General features: G+C 39.6%; 2 protein-coding genes, 1 long non-coding RNA gene and 1 other non-coding gene across 4 annotated transcripts; 2 read left to right on the top strand and 2 right to left on the bottom strand.

The window, feature by feature from the left end:
* The first annotated feature begins 1,625 nt into the window (after positions 1 to 1,625).
* LOC119477417 (protein FAM177A1) lies at positions 1,626 to 3,354 on the top strand. The gene is made up of 5 exons (XM_037751511.1): positions 1,626 to 2,265; positions 2,489 to 2,656; positions 2,745 to 2,799; positions 2,889 to 2,983; positions 3,105 to 3,354. The coding sequence occupies exons 1-5, from the start codon at positions 2,242 to 2,244 to the stop codon at positions 3,315 to 3,317; spliced, it is 555 nt and encodes a 184-aa protein (XP_037607439.1). The 5' UTR covers positions 1,626 to 2,241; the 3' UTR covers positions 3,318 to 3,354.
* Positions 3,069 to 4,635, bottom strand: LOC119477421. Its single transcript, XR_005204228.1, has 2 exons — positions 4,071 to 4,635; positions 3,069 to 3,235 (listed from the first exon to the last, which is right to left on the bottom strand). It is a non-coding gene; the product is annotated as an uncharacterized LOC119477421 (long non-coding RNA).
* trnas-gcu lies at positions 4,231 to 4,312 on the bottom strand. Its single transcript has one exon. It is a non-coding gene; the product is annotated as a tRNA-Ser (tRNA).
* Positions 4,636 to 6,046: 1,411 nt separating the features above from the next.
* Positions 6,047 to 15,305, top strand: mep1a.1 (meprin A, alpha (PABA peptide hydrolase), tandem duplicate 1). Its single transcript, XM_037751549.1, has 13 exons — positions 6,047 to 6,050; positions 6,757 to 6,801; positions 6,913 to 6,953; positions 7,737 to 7,812; positions 8,917 to 9,034; positions 9,199 to 9,374; positions 9,890 to 10,108; positions 10,307 to 10,453; positions 10,573 to 10,788; positions 12,583 to 13,047; positions 14,662 to 14,835; positions 14,917 to 15,001; positions 15,088 to 15,305. The coding sequence occupies exons 1-12, from the start codon at positions 6,047 to 6,049 to the stop codon at positions 14,964 to 14,966; spliced, it is 1,731 nt and encodes a 576-aa protein (XP_037607477.1). The 3' UTR covers positions 14,967 to 15,001; positions 15,088 to 15,305.
* Positions 15,306 to 17,063: the final 1,758 nt, after the last annotated feature.

Below are 17,063 nucleotides of genomic sequence, written 5' to 3'. Positions count from 1 at the left end.
ATCGAAGGCCCGGCCAATGTTGATCCTAGCGTTAACTTTTCCTGCTTCAGCCTCCCGACCGTGGTCAGAAGACACAGGGAAGACACCGTAGTTTTGGTCGTTTGTTGGCGTTAGCGGACTCCATTTCTAACCAAACGTTAGCTATGGTTGCACACTGTTAGCCCTGAAGCGGAGCTGAAGAGAGTAAAGACATTCGCGAGCGCTACTGTTAACTTTTCCTGCTTCAGCCTCCTGACCGTGGTCAGAAGGCACAGGGGAGGCACTGTAGTTTTGGTCGTTTGTTGGCGTTAGCGGACTCCACATCTGTTTTATTTTCCCGGAAAAAACGGGGGCCGGGTTTTTCACAATAAAAGCAGTCTAGAGGCTGATAGAAGAAACCCAGAAAGTTGCGGAAGGTCTCTTTTTTTTTTAGGTTAGCTCACAACCTGTTCACACATTGGCAATAAAAAAACGTTTATACGTTTAAAACTTACATACAGTCTCTTTTAAAGGTAAACATCGGGGCACGAGTGTTATCAGATCTGAGGCTTGGAGAGCACACAATCATTCGTGTCCAAAAGTTATTTTACGTGCTGCTGCTTCACAGAAGTTGTCGCCAAAGCATAACTATTAATTGCTGAAAAAACTTGTATAAACTGTAATATACCGCTCACATGTACTCATTTATGCCCCTACATGTATATTAGCTTACCTGAGCTAGACTCCAAACAGTAGTGAAAAGCAGACAAGCTAACTGTCACTAAATCTCATTATCGCACATTGTAACACCTTTGCACTTTATATTCAGTTGTGCAGGGATTTCAGCGGGGATCTGAATGGATTATAATGGTCAATGCAAGTAACCGTTGTTCATTATACCTGGAACAGAAATCAGACCGACGTTAGTCCTTTTATTCTTTTCAAGGCAACTGTGTCAGATCACCATTACAATGTACACTCCTGTAGCTCATTATTCCTCCTCTAATGGTGTCAGTCATGTAAACTGTATTTCTAACGGTATTAAATCATCCACAAAAGTCCATTCTGTCACATCGTGTGCTTATATATGTCAACATGATTTACGCATCATCCCAGTGTAAAACCCTCTTTCTGGCTCAAGGATTTAATGAAGGAACACAAGCTACAGAAATGATAAATGTTGGTTGTGTATTTCTGCTGTATTGTCCAGTTGGAATTAATATGATACTAGTGGTATATACTATTATATGAAATGATGTGAAAACATATAATTCTATATGATGCTCATTTTCAGGTGCATACTTGGGTTTCTACTAGAACATGTGCACATGCTTTAATGTTTAAAAAAACGCTGTATTTTTCTCACACCGGCTGTGCTGCAGCTTCACCCCCCCCCCGAAAATCCCAGTCTGCTCTGATTGGTCAACCGAACATAACACTTGGGACTCCGCCCCAGCTCCGCTCTGACTAGCTATATTTGAGGGCGTGCAAATAGCTGCAAGGCAGGCATTATGCAAATATTACTTGGTGACATCATCACGTTACGGAAGAAAAGGTGGGACTTCAAGCGAGACGTTTAAGGCAGTTCAGGAGCAGTGTTTCTGTGGGAGAGAGTAACTCCCTTTGGCGTGGACTATGGGCTTTGAAACTTTGCAGACCTTTCAAATGCACAAAAAACGACATAACACACTAAAGGAAAGAGGAAAAGCACAATAGGTCCTCTTTAATATTATGCTGACATTATACTACTATATTAACATTATACTTTTTTTATTTAATGTTATAATATTATACTAATTTGAATGATGTAGATTGAGCCACAACCAGGATGCTAGTGCCATCCCAAATTTGGATTATTTAAGAGGCTGAAGTCAGGCTGAGTTGCATCAAAAAAAAAAGTGGTCTCCTGGATTTGAATACTCCACTTACGTATGAAGTGCTGCAACCAGCAGATATACAGCATGTAGATATGAATGAATGGAATGTTTAATCTGACTTTAGGCCACCTACATTGACATTCTACACAGTGCTACTACAAGCCCAGCCCCTCAAGCCTGAGAATGAAACTGATTGCATCAACATTGACTCTCTAACCTCTGTCCTGTGATAAGGTGTGCACTGCTGTATTCTGCGTCTCAGGTTTCAAGAGTGTTCCTGCATCCTGTAGTTGTTTTTTCTCCACAAAGCAGAGTCGGCGTGGATGGACACATACAGCACAGCTGTGACAGGTAGAACGAATTGACGGTGTTGCATTTGGAGCGACAAAGAAAAGACTTATGAAGAATGAACAACAGCCACCACCAGGAAGTAAGTGTTGTAATAGTGAAGCAAGACAAACAGAGATGTGTTAGCTTAACAGATTGTGTTCAGTAGCACTCTAGCAAACTTTTAACAGCTGTGTGTGACTTTGGAAGACCTCTGTCGGTATATAAAAAAGGCCTATAAAGTGACAACATGCTGCACACAGTTAATGTGACAACGTGTCAGTACAAACAAAAAGCTTCTGTAAAGCCCTGTCCAAATCTGTCAGACGTCACCAGACATACAGGAAACCCAGTTTGGGAGTCCTGCCCTGTCCAAACAGAGGAGGGTCATCCACTTCTCCAGCGGCGAAACCCTGGAGGAGGAAGACAGCGAAGAGGAGGAGGAAGAGGAGCAGTCGTCAAACAGGCCTCCCTTCAGAGAACCTGCAGAGAAGGTGGGACACTGTTACAGGGGAGACATTTCATGTTTAGTTGTTATTAAGTAGGACATGTCATTAAGTTGTCTTGTCTCTTCTTTCTCAGACTAGGTTGTCCTTCAAGAGTGTGGCCTTTCTACTTGGGAGGATTTCACTGCTGAGTACGTAACGTGACATTTAATCCACAATAGGCATGATTATAGCTGTAAAGAAAGTCTCCCTGAGTTATGTCATTGTTGCCCAAAATTAGCTTGCGATTTCCTTGGCGAGAGACTAGCCGGTGCCCTAGGACTGAACGCAGCCAAGTACCAGTATGCCATAGATCAACATCATCGGGACCACAAGGTAACGTCAAATGCGAGTGCAACAAAACAAGCATACTGTCCAAAAAGTAATATAATAGTGTAGTTTGGTGGTGGTGGTTATTTCCTTGTATTCCACTTCATTTCCTGTTTCTCGCTCGTAGACAACAAGCAGCCGAGCCACAGACGACCTCACGGGAGGACAGGCAGAGTCGATCCACCTCTCTCCTGGACCGGACGGGAGTCATTACGGAGCTGCAGGAGGATCACGATGCCCTGCTGGTTCCCAGGAGAGCTGTAATGATGAGAAACATATGGACAGAAGTGAGGGACGTTACAACAGAGCCTATCAAGCAGATGAGGACTACTTTAAATAAAACAACAACAAAAAAAGATGAAAAGCAAAGGAATGTGGGTTGTGGTTTTATGTGAAAGCCTTCATTTAAAGGTCCCATATTGTAAACAGTGAGATTTTCAGGTCTTTTACATTATAAAGCAGGTTTAAGTGATATATAAATACTGTTAAACTATCAAAACGCTCAATATACGGAGAAACACACAGAAATGATGCGTTTGAAACAAGCCATTAGAATTTCTGTCCATTTGTGATGTCACAGATCTACAGCATTTAGACAATTACACGGTTTTAAACATAAACATTCTAAATGTGTCCCAGTTTATTTCCTGTTGCAGTGTATGTAAAAAACATCAGCTGACAGGAAGTAAGCATGGACCCAAGCTGTTGCCTAGCAACGAAATTCCATTGAACTGCACTAAAACGCAGCGTTTCAGACAGAAGGTGAATACAGGTATATTCAGGCAGACAGTACGAGGAAAATAAAGTTTTTTTTTTAACATTACAGCATGTAAACATGTTCTAGTAGAAACATAAAATACAAGTATGAACCTGAAAATGAGCACGATATGGGACCTTTAAAATGCACAGTGGAGGAAATAATGCAGTAATGCTTGCTTTAAAGTATGGTGGGGGCTGTTTTTTAGTATAGTATTGTAATATGGTCATGTAACAACAAAACTATGTGAAAGAAAATTCCCAAAACATCAGTTTGTGACTAATCCTGTAAAGCATGGTGCAATATTTTGTTAATGTGACAACCAAAATAAATAACCTGATCTTGAATGTGTAAACAGCTGGTCTACCAAAGAGAAACGCTGCCGTTTACTGTCAACAAAATATCAATTAAATATGATCATACATAAAATATAGTAAAACACGAAGCCGTACTACACTGTTTTAATAGGATAAATATTGATAACGTGAAAAGATATCGACGAGGATGGGATTCGAACCCACGCGTGCAGAGCACAATGGATTAGCAGTCCATCGCCTTAACCACTCGGCCACCTCGTCCCGGTGCGAAGAGGATGGTAGAGGAGCAAGATAAACATCCCTTCAGTCTGTCGGAACAACTGTTGTTGTTCTGTTATATTCGTAGACAAAGATATGGCTAAACTTCCCTCGTAGGAAGCTAATCGGACCTAGCTATGGCAGGAACGGAACGTTGCCATGCTAATGTTAGCTAACGTGCTAGTTAGCCGTGCGAATGTGCTAATGAGCCACGATAACTCTTACTACGACTAAAGTTGTGGATAACATGCCTGTTGTCATCTGCGTTACACTCTCTCTCTCTTTCACCCCCTAAACAAGCACACACAGGACGTCAGCCCGGTTAACTACACCTGTGTAACCTTCTATGTGACGTTAGCATCGGCTACATTTCTGCAACGGAACTAGCTAGTCAAGTTAAATAATATAGCCTAACTGAATATGTTGTGATGTCACAGCAGTGCTTCCATCCGTCTCAAGCTTTAACTAACGTTAGCCACATGAACACTTAAGACTATCAAAGGGGAAATTTGGGAATACTCATTATGTCCATAACATTTAAGAACCACTAAAATGCCCTCAGACCAGTGCAATTTGGATAATCTTCAATATCACAAATGACCATAATATTGTGTTTGAGTGGGATTGGGAGAGTTGCTCCTTTCAGGGTTGTAATAGACTACTAGAAAGCCTTTAACAATAGGTAGCCTCCAAGTTATCCTTAACAGCACTGAATGTTTTATTAAGAGATTCATATTGTGAAAACTTAGGCAAACCACTGGAACTGTGACATTAGAGTAAAATATTTCTCCCAGTAAATATGTGAATCCCCAACCATAAAACCAACTGCAGGTGTAATCTTGGGGTCTATTTGACCTCTTTGCAGACTCAAACTGTTGCTATTTGTGAGTGAACTGAGTTTACACCACACAGAACACACTGGCCTGAGTATTTGTCGCCATCTAGTGGTTCAATTGGATCCTTGTAAAAAAACACACAAGTGACTGACTCCTCTACCTTCACTTGACTCATAACAAAAGACACATCAGAACTAGTAAAAGGAAGCGGCCGGCCAATAGAGGGCGCTAGGGCGCCGCCCTCCCTGAGTCACACACAACAAAACATTACTACTACTACTACTACTACTAATAATGATAATTATAATTATATAAATTGTCAATATTTGTGTTTTAAATATGGAATGCATCCAGTAATATGTGTAATTTGATTGTAATGCGATTATATTTTGTATTAATAATCTGAATCTGTAAAGTAACTAAAGTTGTCAGATAAATGTAGTGGGGTAAAAAGTCTAATATTTCCCTCTGAGATGTAGTGGAGTAGAAAGTAGCAGAACATGGAAATACTCATGTAAAGTAGAAATACATCAAAATTGTATTAATGTACTTAGTTACATTCCACCACTGAGTACATTTGATACTGTTGTGTTTTTCAAAGCATTATTTACTCTTCCTGTTGGAATAAAATAATTGTTAATTATTTAACTGCAAAGTAGTAATGTGTTTTTGATACCTTCACTTTTTTTGCATTAAATCATACCGGGATGTTTGCTGAAATTGATTGGATGTGGCACAGCCCTACCTAGAAGCATTTCCACCAGCCGCCACTGACTAGTAGCCTCATTTTATTGCCTCCCCAAAAAGTAACTTTGAAATGTGTGAGTCTCCAAGTCTAACTGCATAACTTTGCAAGGTTGGGAAATTGGAGAAAACAATTGAAGAGAAAACCAAAACCAACATGGGTAGAACTCAGTGGTGGATGGAGTACCTGAATGCCACACTTGAGTGAAAGTACAGCCATCCAACCAGAAAATGACTGATATATATATATATATATTTATATATATATATATATAAATATATATATATACTGCGTATATATATATACAGTATATAACATAACACATCATCAATGAGCTGGAAAGAAATTTCTGAATTTAGGGGAGCTACAAGATGTTATAACAAAATCCCATAATACGCCCAGGTAGTGTAAAGAAAGCATGCCATTGCAGCCATTGTCCATGACATGCCGTGTCCAAACACTTCATAAATCAGCTCACCAATCAGTAACACCGCTGACTCAAAGTCCTTCGGTTACTTATAACCTTCATAAACTTCATCGAGGGCTAAAGGTCATATCTTGTCAACGTGCAAATTTACAGCAAAGCGGCAACATTTACTCCGTGACACAGCATGATGATGGAGCGAGTCCTGTTATTGTTTGGTCTGGTGGCCCTTGCCACTTCATATACTGTAAGTATTTATTCATGAATGATTAGCATGATGTGATGTGGTCATTAACTGGGTGACGGCTTACATTGGTTTTGTGTTATTCAGATACCTATTTCCCCCGAGGTACATGGTATGTCAAAACATTATCTTTCTTAAAAAGACGCAGCCTTACAGTTGTTGAAAAGAGTCTGAGCCGTGTCTGTGTTTGTGTTACAGAGGTGTACGAGAATGGCGAGGATGAGAACCCCATCCTAAACCCAGGTGACCTGCGACATTTTAATTGTTCATTGATCCTGATCCTGTATTTCCTGATGTAAAATGTAAAATGTGTTTGTTGCTGATTTAAACACAACGTTTGTTCCTGTGCTGCAGGATCAGACGCCAACCTGCTTGAAGGGGACATTTTGATTCCAGTAGGTTGTATTTTGAGGGGAATTTATTTTCCTTATTTTTGAGGGAAAAATGCGTTTGCTCAAAGGTCCCATATTGTCAAAAGTGAGATTTCCATGTCTTTTATATTATAAAGCAGGTTTAAGTACTATATAAATACTGTTAAACTCATCAAAACACTTAATATACGGAGAAACGCACACAGCTCGTATTCAGAAATTGTGCGTTTGAAACAAACTGTTAGGATTTCTGTCCATTTGTGATGTCACAAATCTACAATATTTAGACCATTACACGGTTTTAAACGTAAACATTCTAAATGTGTCCCAGTTTAATTCCTGTTGCAGTGTATGTAAATAACATCAGCTGACAGGATGTAAACATGAACCCAAGCTGTTGCCTAGCAACGCAATTCCGTTGCAATTCCATTGAAATGCACTAAAACGGAACGTTTCAGACAGAGGGTGAATGCAGGTATATTCAGGCAGACAGTACGAGGAAAATAAAGGGTTTTGTTGAACATTACAGCATGTAAACATGTTCTAGTAGAAACACAAAATACAAGTATGAACCTGAAAATGAGCATGATATGGGACCTTTAATCACTGCTAATCGTCTCTTGACTGTTTCATTGGCAACTTTGTTTGTGCGCAATCACGTGTCTTGCTGTTCTCGGCCCTCTTGCTCTTGAACTTTAGGGCTATAGATCTATTTCAGATAACAACACTCGCTTTATTATGTGTTTTTATTAGCCTCGATTAGGTTTATGGTCACATTTCTTTTTAAACACTTCTCTTATGCAACAGGAAGAAAGGAATGCTTTGGCTGACAAAAGATACAGATGGAAATTTCCAATTCCTTACATTCTGGGTGATGATTTGGGTGAGTTTCTTTTTTTAATATCCAGTACACTCTGAACACTGTATTGACTGTAAATACTCACTGTCACATGTACGGCCCAGAGTTAGTAAGCCCCAGTCTGGAACCATCCGATGGGTCTAATCCTTTCTGACTGACTGATTACAGCGTGTTAGAGTAAATGGGGCTGTGTCTTCCATTATTACTAATACTAGGGCTCCACAAGGGAGCACTATTTCCCCAGTTTTATTACCTTTCTCTACAAATTAATGTGGAAGCAGCACATCTGATCATGTTACTATTAAAGCAGCAGTAGGCAGGTTGGAGCAAATATGATTTTAAAAAGTTATTTTTATAAAAAGGTCACTCTATCCTGACATGAGACAGGTAAGGTCTGAAAAAAATCATGTGTCTCTGTGTCCTCTGGTCTCCTCCGAATGGCATTTGCAAGATTCCACAGACCGGAGGAAAACAACCAATCAGAGCCGAGCTGGAGCCTCGCCTCCTCTGAGCAGCTGTCAATCACTCACAAACGCCGATCAAACTAGCCAGCGCTGATCAAATATAAATCAATATTCTGTTACTGTAATGCCTATTTCTCGCGTAAAATGTTTTCAAAAACATTTTTTAGTGTACTGTTTAGCTGTCAAATGAGAAAGCTGGTGACCCGGCAGTCATGTTGAGATAAGAAATACCAAGCACCGCCCACCAGCCGGAGCAAACTTTCTCATTTTACAGCTGAACAGTACACTACAAGATGATTCTGAAAACATCTGAGGAGAGAAATAGGCATTACAGTAACAGTCTATTGATTCATATTTGATCAGCGCTGCCTAGTTTGACCGTTTGATCGGAGTTTGCGAGTGATTGACAGCTGCCTCCGTTGAATGAACAGCCAATAGGAATGCTCTCTTTCTCTGAAATGACCTGTGATTGGCCAAAGTCTCCCGTCACGGCCTAGATTTTTTAAAAGCCTGAAAACAGAGCCATGAGGAGGAGCAGAAGTTTAGTTTTCTCTCAAAACACTTGAATTACAATATGTTGAAAGGTTATTATGGAATTTTTGACCAATGATGCCAAAAAAAAAACATTCCGTCCTCTGTTGTGACTGTTTCTTTCCCTTCTCAGATCTGAACGCCAAAGGCTGCGTCCATCAGGCTTTCGAAATGTATCGCCTGAAGTCTTGTGTTGACTTCAAGCCTTACGAAGGAGAGAAAACATTCATCAAGTTTGAAAAGAGAGGAGGGTATGGCAGCATTTGCAAAAATCTACTGTTACAGATAGCTGCTGCAGAATAGATACCAATTTACAGAGTTCAAAATTCAAATAACTCTCTGTGCATTGAAATCAGCTTCAGTCATGGGTTCAAGTTCAAGCTATAACTTTATGCGACTGCTTCTGCCATCATAGGTGTTTCTCCAACGTTGGTGACCAGCAGACCGGCCAGATTCTGTCTTTGGGGTCAGGCTGTGATCACAAGGCAGTGATTGAACATGAGCTGCTCCACGCTCTGGGATTCTACCATGAACAGTCCCGCACAGACAGGGATGACTATGTCGACATCTGGCTGGATCAGGTCACACCGGGTACGTCTAGGAACTTCATGGTCAGGGGTCTGCAACCTGCAGCTCTTTAGCCCCTCTCCAGTGGCTCCCTGTGGATTTATAAAAATGGAAATTAATAACTGTTCTTTGTTTACATTTTCATTTTTATTTATCATTGTTGTAGGTCTATGGTACGACGGTATGACGGAGTACTAGGGCCACATTGAGGAAGAAAAATAAATCTGAGATTTAGAGAATAAAGTCATAATAGTACGAGAATAAAGTCATAAAAAAGTCGGAATATGAGAATAAAGTCAGAAGTTTACGAGAACAAAAAGTCGTAATATTATGAGAATAAAATCATAATATTACAAGAGTAAAGTCATAAAAAAGTCGTAATATGAGGTTTTTAAGAACATTATAGCATGTAAACATGTTCTATTACAAACACAAAATACAAGTATGAACCTGAAAATGGGCACAAAATGGGACCTTTAACACTTATTGTGGCATTTTGTGTGGTAGGAAAGACTAAATGGACATGAAATTTCCCGCAGGACTTCAACACAACTTCAACAAGTACAACGACGACTACATCACCGACCAAAACACGGCGTACGACTACGAGTCCGTCATGCATTACAGGCCCTTCTCCTTCAATCAGAACGACCTCCCCACCATCACCACCAAAATCCCAGAGTTCTACAACATCATTGGCCAGTACCTCGACTTCAGCAAGATGGACACCTTCAGGCTCAACCGGATGTACAACTGCTGTACGTATATGTTGCATGAGTAAATTTCCTATGTTGACATGTTGTTTTTTCTTAAAAGTTGACAATGGACCGAATGCGGTATTATTGGACAGAAATGAGCGGAGTCTTTAGGGAGTAGGATTCAGCGTGTACAAAAGCCTCCAAAGAACAAAATGCACCAAAACTTTCAAATGACTCTTGACCCCCTTCCCTCCCCAGCTGGTCCTCTCACCCTGCTGGACCAGTGTGCCTTTGAGTACGCCAGCATCTGCGGGATGATCCAGGCCACCTCTGATGACGCCGACTGGGTTCATACTAAGAGCAGTGTGGGTACAGAGGATCACACACTCCTGGGACAATGCAAAGGTCAGAGTTGAATAATGTCTCTTTTAAAAATACCAATTACTGATTATTCTAAGTTCAGACAGCATGGAAGAAATGAAGTTGCATGCGGTTAAGAGCTCGTCTTGTCTTCGCTCTTCTAGATGCTGGCTACTTCATGCACTTCAGCACCATGACTGGGAACCCTAATGAGTCTGCACTGCTGGAATCGCGAACTCTCTACCCAAAGAGGAGGCTTCAGTGTCTGCAGTTCTTCTACAAGATGACCGGGAGCTCCAAGGACAGGCTGGTGATCTGGGTCAAGACGGACGATGGCACAGGCACCATTCGTAGAATGAAGAAGATACACACCTTTTATGGTATTTATGAAGTGGGCATGTTTATGACAGGACATATTTCCCAGCAACTACCTGGAGCCATAGCTACACAGCTTTGCATCAAGGCAAATATTAGCTGGTTTAGCTGCTCAGTAGTTTCAAATGATATTCAAATCAAGTTATTTTAAGACATCATAACATACAAGTTAGACAGTTACTTACTGCCTAGATAGTTAAAGGTCTTATTGATAACATTTTTACGTAGGTTACAGGTCCCATATTGTAAAAGTGAGATTTTCATGTCTGTTATAGTATAAAGCAGGTTTAAGTGCTATATAAATACTGTGAAAGTATTGAAACGTTCCATATACGGAGAAACACACACAGTCCGTATTCAGAAATTGTGCATTTGAATCAAGCCGTTAGGATTTCTGTCCATTTGTGATGTCACAAACTACAATATTTAGACCATTACACGATTTTAAACGTAAACATTCTAAATGTGTCCCAGTTTATTTCCTGTTGCAGTGTATGTAAATAACATCAGCTGACAGGATGTAAACATGGACCCAAGCTGTTGCCTAGCAACGCAATTCCGTTGCAATTCCATTGAAATGCACTAAAACGGAGAGTTTCAGACAGAGGGTAAATACAGGTATATTCATGCCGACAGTATGAGGAAAATAACGTTTTTTTTTTTAACATTACAGCATGTAAACATGTTCTAGAAGAAACCCAAAATACAAGAATGAACCTGAAAATGAGCACGATATGGGACCTTTAATATTCAAAAAAAAAAAAAAAATACATCCACAACGCTTGTAGAAATGTGTGGACAGTGTATGTCATTTCCTAAAAAAAATCGGGTTATGATTGTGAAGTAATCATTTAAAACGTTTTGGCGGGACAAAATTAACGTGTTGTTTATCTCTGTGGAAGATATTTGGCATTCGGCTCCCACTTCTAACAAGAGAGCACAGATAGCACCAAATCTGTGTAACAAATGGTATCAACCCCAAAATTGCTGCAAGAACTTATGAGACATAAGTGAGCATGGGAATGGCCATCATATACTTCCATCATATTGTGGTTTTCAGAGGGTTAATGGACAGATTTGAGAGTGGTATGAATTATTTCATCTAATTCTTGGCAAGAAAGTGAATATTTCCCAAAATGTCAAACTAGTCAGTAAACCCTGGCTAAGGGCTAATGTTAAAGGTCCCATATCGTGCTCATTTTCAGGTTCATACTTGTAATTTGTGTTTCTAATAGAACATGTTTACATGCTGTAATGTTAAAAAAAAAATAATTTTCCTCATACTGTCGGCCTAAATATGCCTGTATTTACCCTCTGTTTTAAAGCTCCTTTTTAGCGCATTTAGACGGAATTGCAATGGAATTGCAACAGAATTGCGTTGCTAGGCAACAGCTTGGGTCCATGTTTACTTCCTGTCAGCTGATGACATTCACATACATTGCAACCAGGAATAAACTGGGACACATTTAGAATGTTTACGTTTAAAACTATGCAAAGAGTCTAAATATTGTAGATTTGTGACATCACAAATGGGCAGAAATCCTGACAGCTTGTTTCAAATGCAGAGTTTCTGAATACTAGCTGTGTCTATTTTCCTGTGGATTGAGCGTTTCAATACTTTCACAGTATTTATATAGGACTGAAGCCTGCTTTATAATAAAAAACATGAAAATGTCCCTTTTTTATAATATGGGACCTTTAAGTGAAACCTCACTACTTCACTATCCCTCTACTTAACATACAAACAATATTGCCACACATAGTAACATTTGTCATCTTGTCCTTTCCCTATGACCCAGGGGATTCCGACCACACGTGGAAGATCACCCACGTCCCAATGGAGGTAGGGGAAAAATTCCGCTATGCTTTCCAAGCTGTGCGCAACGATCCCTCCGCATCCGCCGGTGGCATCTACATCGACGACATCAGCCTGACCGAGACACGCTGCCCCAACGCTGCGTGGACGATCCAGAACTTCTCCAAGATCATGGAAACGGCCGACAGAGACACGGTTATCGACAGCCCTCGTTTCTACAGCCCTGAGGGCTACGGTTACGGTGTTCGTATCATGCCGTTGTCGAGTCACACTGATTACACGGGCAACTACACTGGGCTGTACTTCCACCTGGTCAGCGGGGAGAATGATGCGGTGATGCAGTGGCCGGCCATAAACAGACAGGCCACCTTGGTGGTGATGGACCAAGACCCAGACATCAAGCTGAGGATGTCCACCGCTCGCAGCCTCACCACTGATATGAGGCAGAGTAAGTGCTGCTTATCTATTGTCTTCAGAGGGATTAAGACAGTACAATACATATATAACATAATTACAACCACATTCAATTGGACTGTGAAACATTATTTATAGATCCCTTTAAACTAGGGCTGTCAATCGATTCAAATATTTAATCGCAAATTAATCGCACATTTTTTATTTTTTCAAAATGTACCTTAAAGGGAGATTTGTCAAGTATTTAATAATCTTATGAACATGGGAGTGGGCAAATATGTTTGCTCTGTATGTATATATTTATTATTGGAAATCAATTAACAACACAAAACAATGACAGATATTGTCCAGAAAACCTCACAGGTACTGCATTTAGCATAAAACAATATAACTCAAGTCCTCAAGTGTTTGGAGCGTTATTTAACCTCCTTCCCGACAAGCTAGTATGACATGGTTGGTACCGATGAATTCTTTAGTATCTTCACTCTCGCAGCTTTGAAACTGAGCCCGCTACAAAATTGCAAGTTGTGTTAATGCGTTCAAGATATTAGTGCCGTTAAAACAAATTTGCCCTACTACTGACAGCCCTACTTTAAGCAACTGTTGCTATTAAAAATGTTTTCCAAAGCATAAACTAAATGGTCAACTTAAAAGGTAGAAATATGAAAATGTTTCATTCGGATCCAGTATAACAAACTCCTGAAGACAACATCTCAAAATGTTTTAGTCTAGATCTTCTATGAACAGTTCAAAATGCCATGGAGATGAGCGCCAATTATCACTCAAATTAAAACATTTTCAACTCGCACTGACGCATCTTTGCCTCAAATCGTACATGGGAATTTGTGCCTAATTGGCGTCCATTTGTGTCTTTCCATTGAGTTTGTATGCAATCGAACCGCCTCTTAAATTCACCTTTAGATTCTACATCCATGCTATACAGCTCTCTGGCCCTGTTCAGACCTGGCGTTAACGTGCGTCCTGAGTGATCGGATCACAAGTGGACAGCGCTAAGTACAGGGGAGCCGATCCCAGCTGACATTGGGTGAAGGCGGGGTACAACCTGGACAGTTCGCCAGACTATCACAGGGCTGACACATGGAGACAGACAACCATTCACACTCACATTCACACTTATGGGACATTTAGAGTCAACAATGAACCTAACCTGCATGTCTTTGGACTGTGGGAGGAAACCTGGGCACCTGGGAAAACCCACGCTGACACGGGGAGAACATGCTAACTCCACAAAGAAGGGCCCCAAGTTTGAACCAGCGACGCATGTGGAGACGCATTCTAATGCCAGGTCTGAACAGGGCCTATGAAGCTGTGAATGCTAAGGTCGGCATGCTAACACGCTCACAATGGCAGTGGTGACATAATGATGTTTAGCAGATCATTTGCGTGCAAACATTCATTTCCCGGTAAAAACAAAGTACAGCCGAGGCCGATGGGTGAGTAATTTTTTTGTTTTTCTCTTCAAAATGTTATGACGAGCCATTCGATAGCTGTGATACAACCGACCGTCGCCCCAAAAGCACTCATCCATCACGCACGCCAGCTTTCAACAATATGAAATCACAGGTTGTTCTGCGATGACGAAAGTATCATTGAATACATGGCGATTCTGTGTTTTTGTGTCCTCTAGCGTCAGATGGAAAGTTGTTTTGGGACAATCCCTCCAAGGTGGGGACGGATGACCCTTCCTGTGAATGCTACAGAGGCCAATCATGGGGCTGGAGTAACTTCATCAAGCACTTTGACCTCAGGCGGCGCAATTACCTCAAGAACGACGACCTCATCATCTTCATTGACTTCGAGGGTGAGTGGTCTTCTCGTTCGGTGTTGTTTGCGTTGTGTGTCAGGATGCAGGCATCACAGGTAATTACTGCTTTGTCCACAGATATAACATCACTGATCAAAACAGAAGTTCCCATTGATCCCAAGGAGTAAGGTCACACAGGATTTGATATCATGATTAACTGGAGGTAAGACATCAGACACTTTTTCTATTTCACAGATTACATCACACTTGTATGTGAAGTTACTTTTTTTTTTCATTTAAAATAATCAGATGCAACATATGCGGCTGAGAAGAACCACCTATGAAGATAAAGAAAGGATGGAAGATTACTGCTGTGACACAATAAAGTTATATTTGGTACATAATCTATAATTAATAGTTAAAATACTGTATTTACATAAAAAGCTTTTGATGAACGTCATCATTTTGAACAACAAAGTTCTTTCGCATTGAACTGTTGTCCTATTAAAAGCTATTAAATGAAGCTATTAAAGAACAAGCCTGTGGTATGTTTCTTTTGTTTTGTGATGTAAAAGTGGCTGCTTGACAAACTGATTGATAAACTAGTATTTATATTTGGTTTTCGATTGTTTTAAAAGGATGCAATAAGTTAATATAATAAAACACAATATCATTACAATTTCAAAAAAGTTATAGTATAGTATGTCCAAAAAGTCATTAAAAAGTCATAGTATATAGTATGTCATTACAATGTCAAAAAAGTCACAATATAGTATGTCAAGAAAGTCATGAAGTCATAGTTTAGTATGTCAAAAAAGTCATAAAAAAGTCATAGTATAGTATGTCAAAAAGTCAAAAAGTCATAGTAAAGTATGCCATTACAATGCCAAAAAAGTCATAATATAGTATGTCAAGAAAGTTATGAAGTCATAATATAGTATGTCAAAAGAGTCACAAAAGAGTCACAATAGAGTATGTTAAAAAGTCAGAATATATTATGTCAAAAAAGTCATAGTAAAGTATGCCATGACAATGCCAAAAAAGTCATAATATAATAAGTCAAGAAAGTCAAAAGGACATAGTATAGTATGTCAAGAAAGACAAAAAGTCATAGTATAGTATGTCAAAAAAGTCATAAAAAAGTCATAATATAGTATGTCAAAAAAGTTAAAAAATCATAGTAAAGTATGCCATTACAATGTCAAAAAGTCATAATATAAAATGTCAAGAAAGGCATGAAGTCATAGTTTAGTATATCAAAAAGTCATAGTATACAGAAACTGCCGACGCCTGCTACATGTGTCTTCTCCTAGAGTGTTGATTTTTATGCTGAAAAAGATGTGTGGACCCCTGCATACCACTTGCTCCTCCTGCTGAGGTGTGGCTCATCTCCACCTGTCTGAAGAGCCAGGGATCCTGAATGGAGCGGCACTTGTTTCAGCTCTCCAATCCAGAGTGTGCAATTTGGGGACTAAAGCATCAAATACCAGGCCAACTCAACAGTCACTACGCAGCTGGCATTTTCATCTCGCCAATGTGCCTCCCGTTATTGTTGTTGAGTTGTTACATGTAAATGTTAATTTTGGTTAACTTTGTGAATTTAAAATAATTGAGGTACTCGTCAGCTAAAGTACCTGGGGACTGGACGGATTACTCACGCTCAGAAAATGTTGTCATGTTTAGAGACACTAGGTGCAGGGTACTGTTTTTTTAGAATCTTCTTTTGGTTTGATTTATTTCTTTATTTTTAACTGCACCGACCAGTCCTTTTTAGTTTACCTCACACATTTTTGTTTGTATTAAATAACCAAGCTCCTTGTTAATATATCCGTTTATTTTACCAATCACATCTGGTTTTATGTTGCTAGCCTTTCCCTTTACGAGCTGCGTTGTAACATATACTGTAGCATATTATGTCATTAAATTGTCAAAAATTCATAGTATGCCATTATTGTCATAAAAAGTCATAGTATATATGACATAAAATAAGTCATGAAAAAGTCATAGTATAGTGTCATGAAAAAGTCATAGTATAGTATGTAAAAAAACAAAACATAAACAAGACATAGTAAATTATATACACAGTATATTGCTTTCTGTAATCAACAACAAAGTGAGAGATCAAATGAAACTTAATGCCTTTTGCTTTGGCATGACATAGTACCTTAACTTCCAACTAAGGGTTAAAGGTCAAGTTTGAGCTCAAGATTTTTTTGTACATAAAAAAACGTCATTAAAAAACAAAGAATTGCCACAGTTCCAATATTATGCTTACAATTCATTTA

This window comes from Sebastes umbrosus, chromosome 18 (genome assembly GCF_015220745.1).
Source record: "Sebastes umbrosus isolate fSebUmb1 chromosome 18, fSebUmb1.pri, whole genome shotgun sequence".
In the NCBI taxonomy this organism is placed as follows: Eukaryota; Metazoa; Chordata; class Actinopteri; order Perciformes; family Sebastidae; genus Sebastes; species Sebastes umbrosus.
The sequence above is the reverse complement of the archived record's forward strand: the minus strand, read 5'-3'. Positions and strand labels throughout refer to the sequence as shown.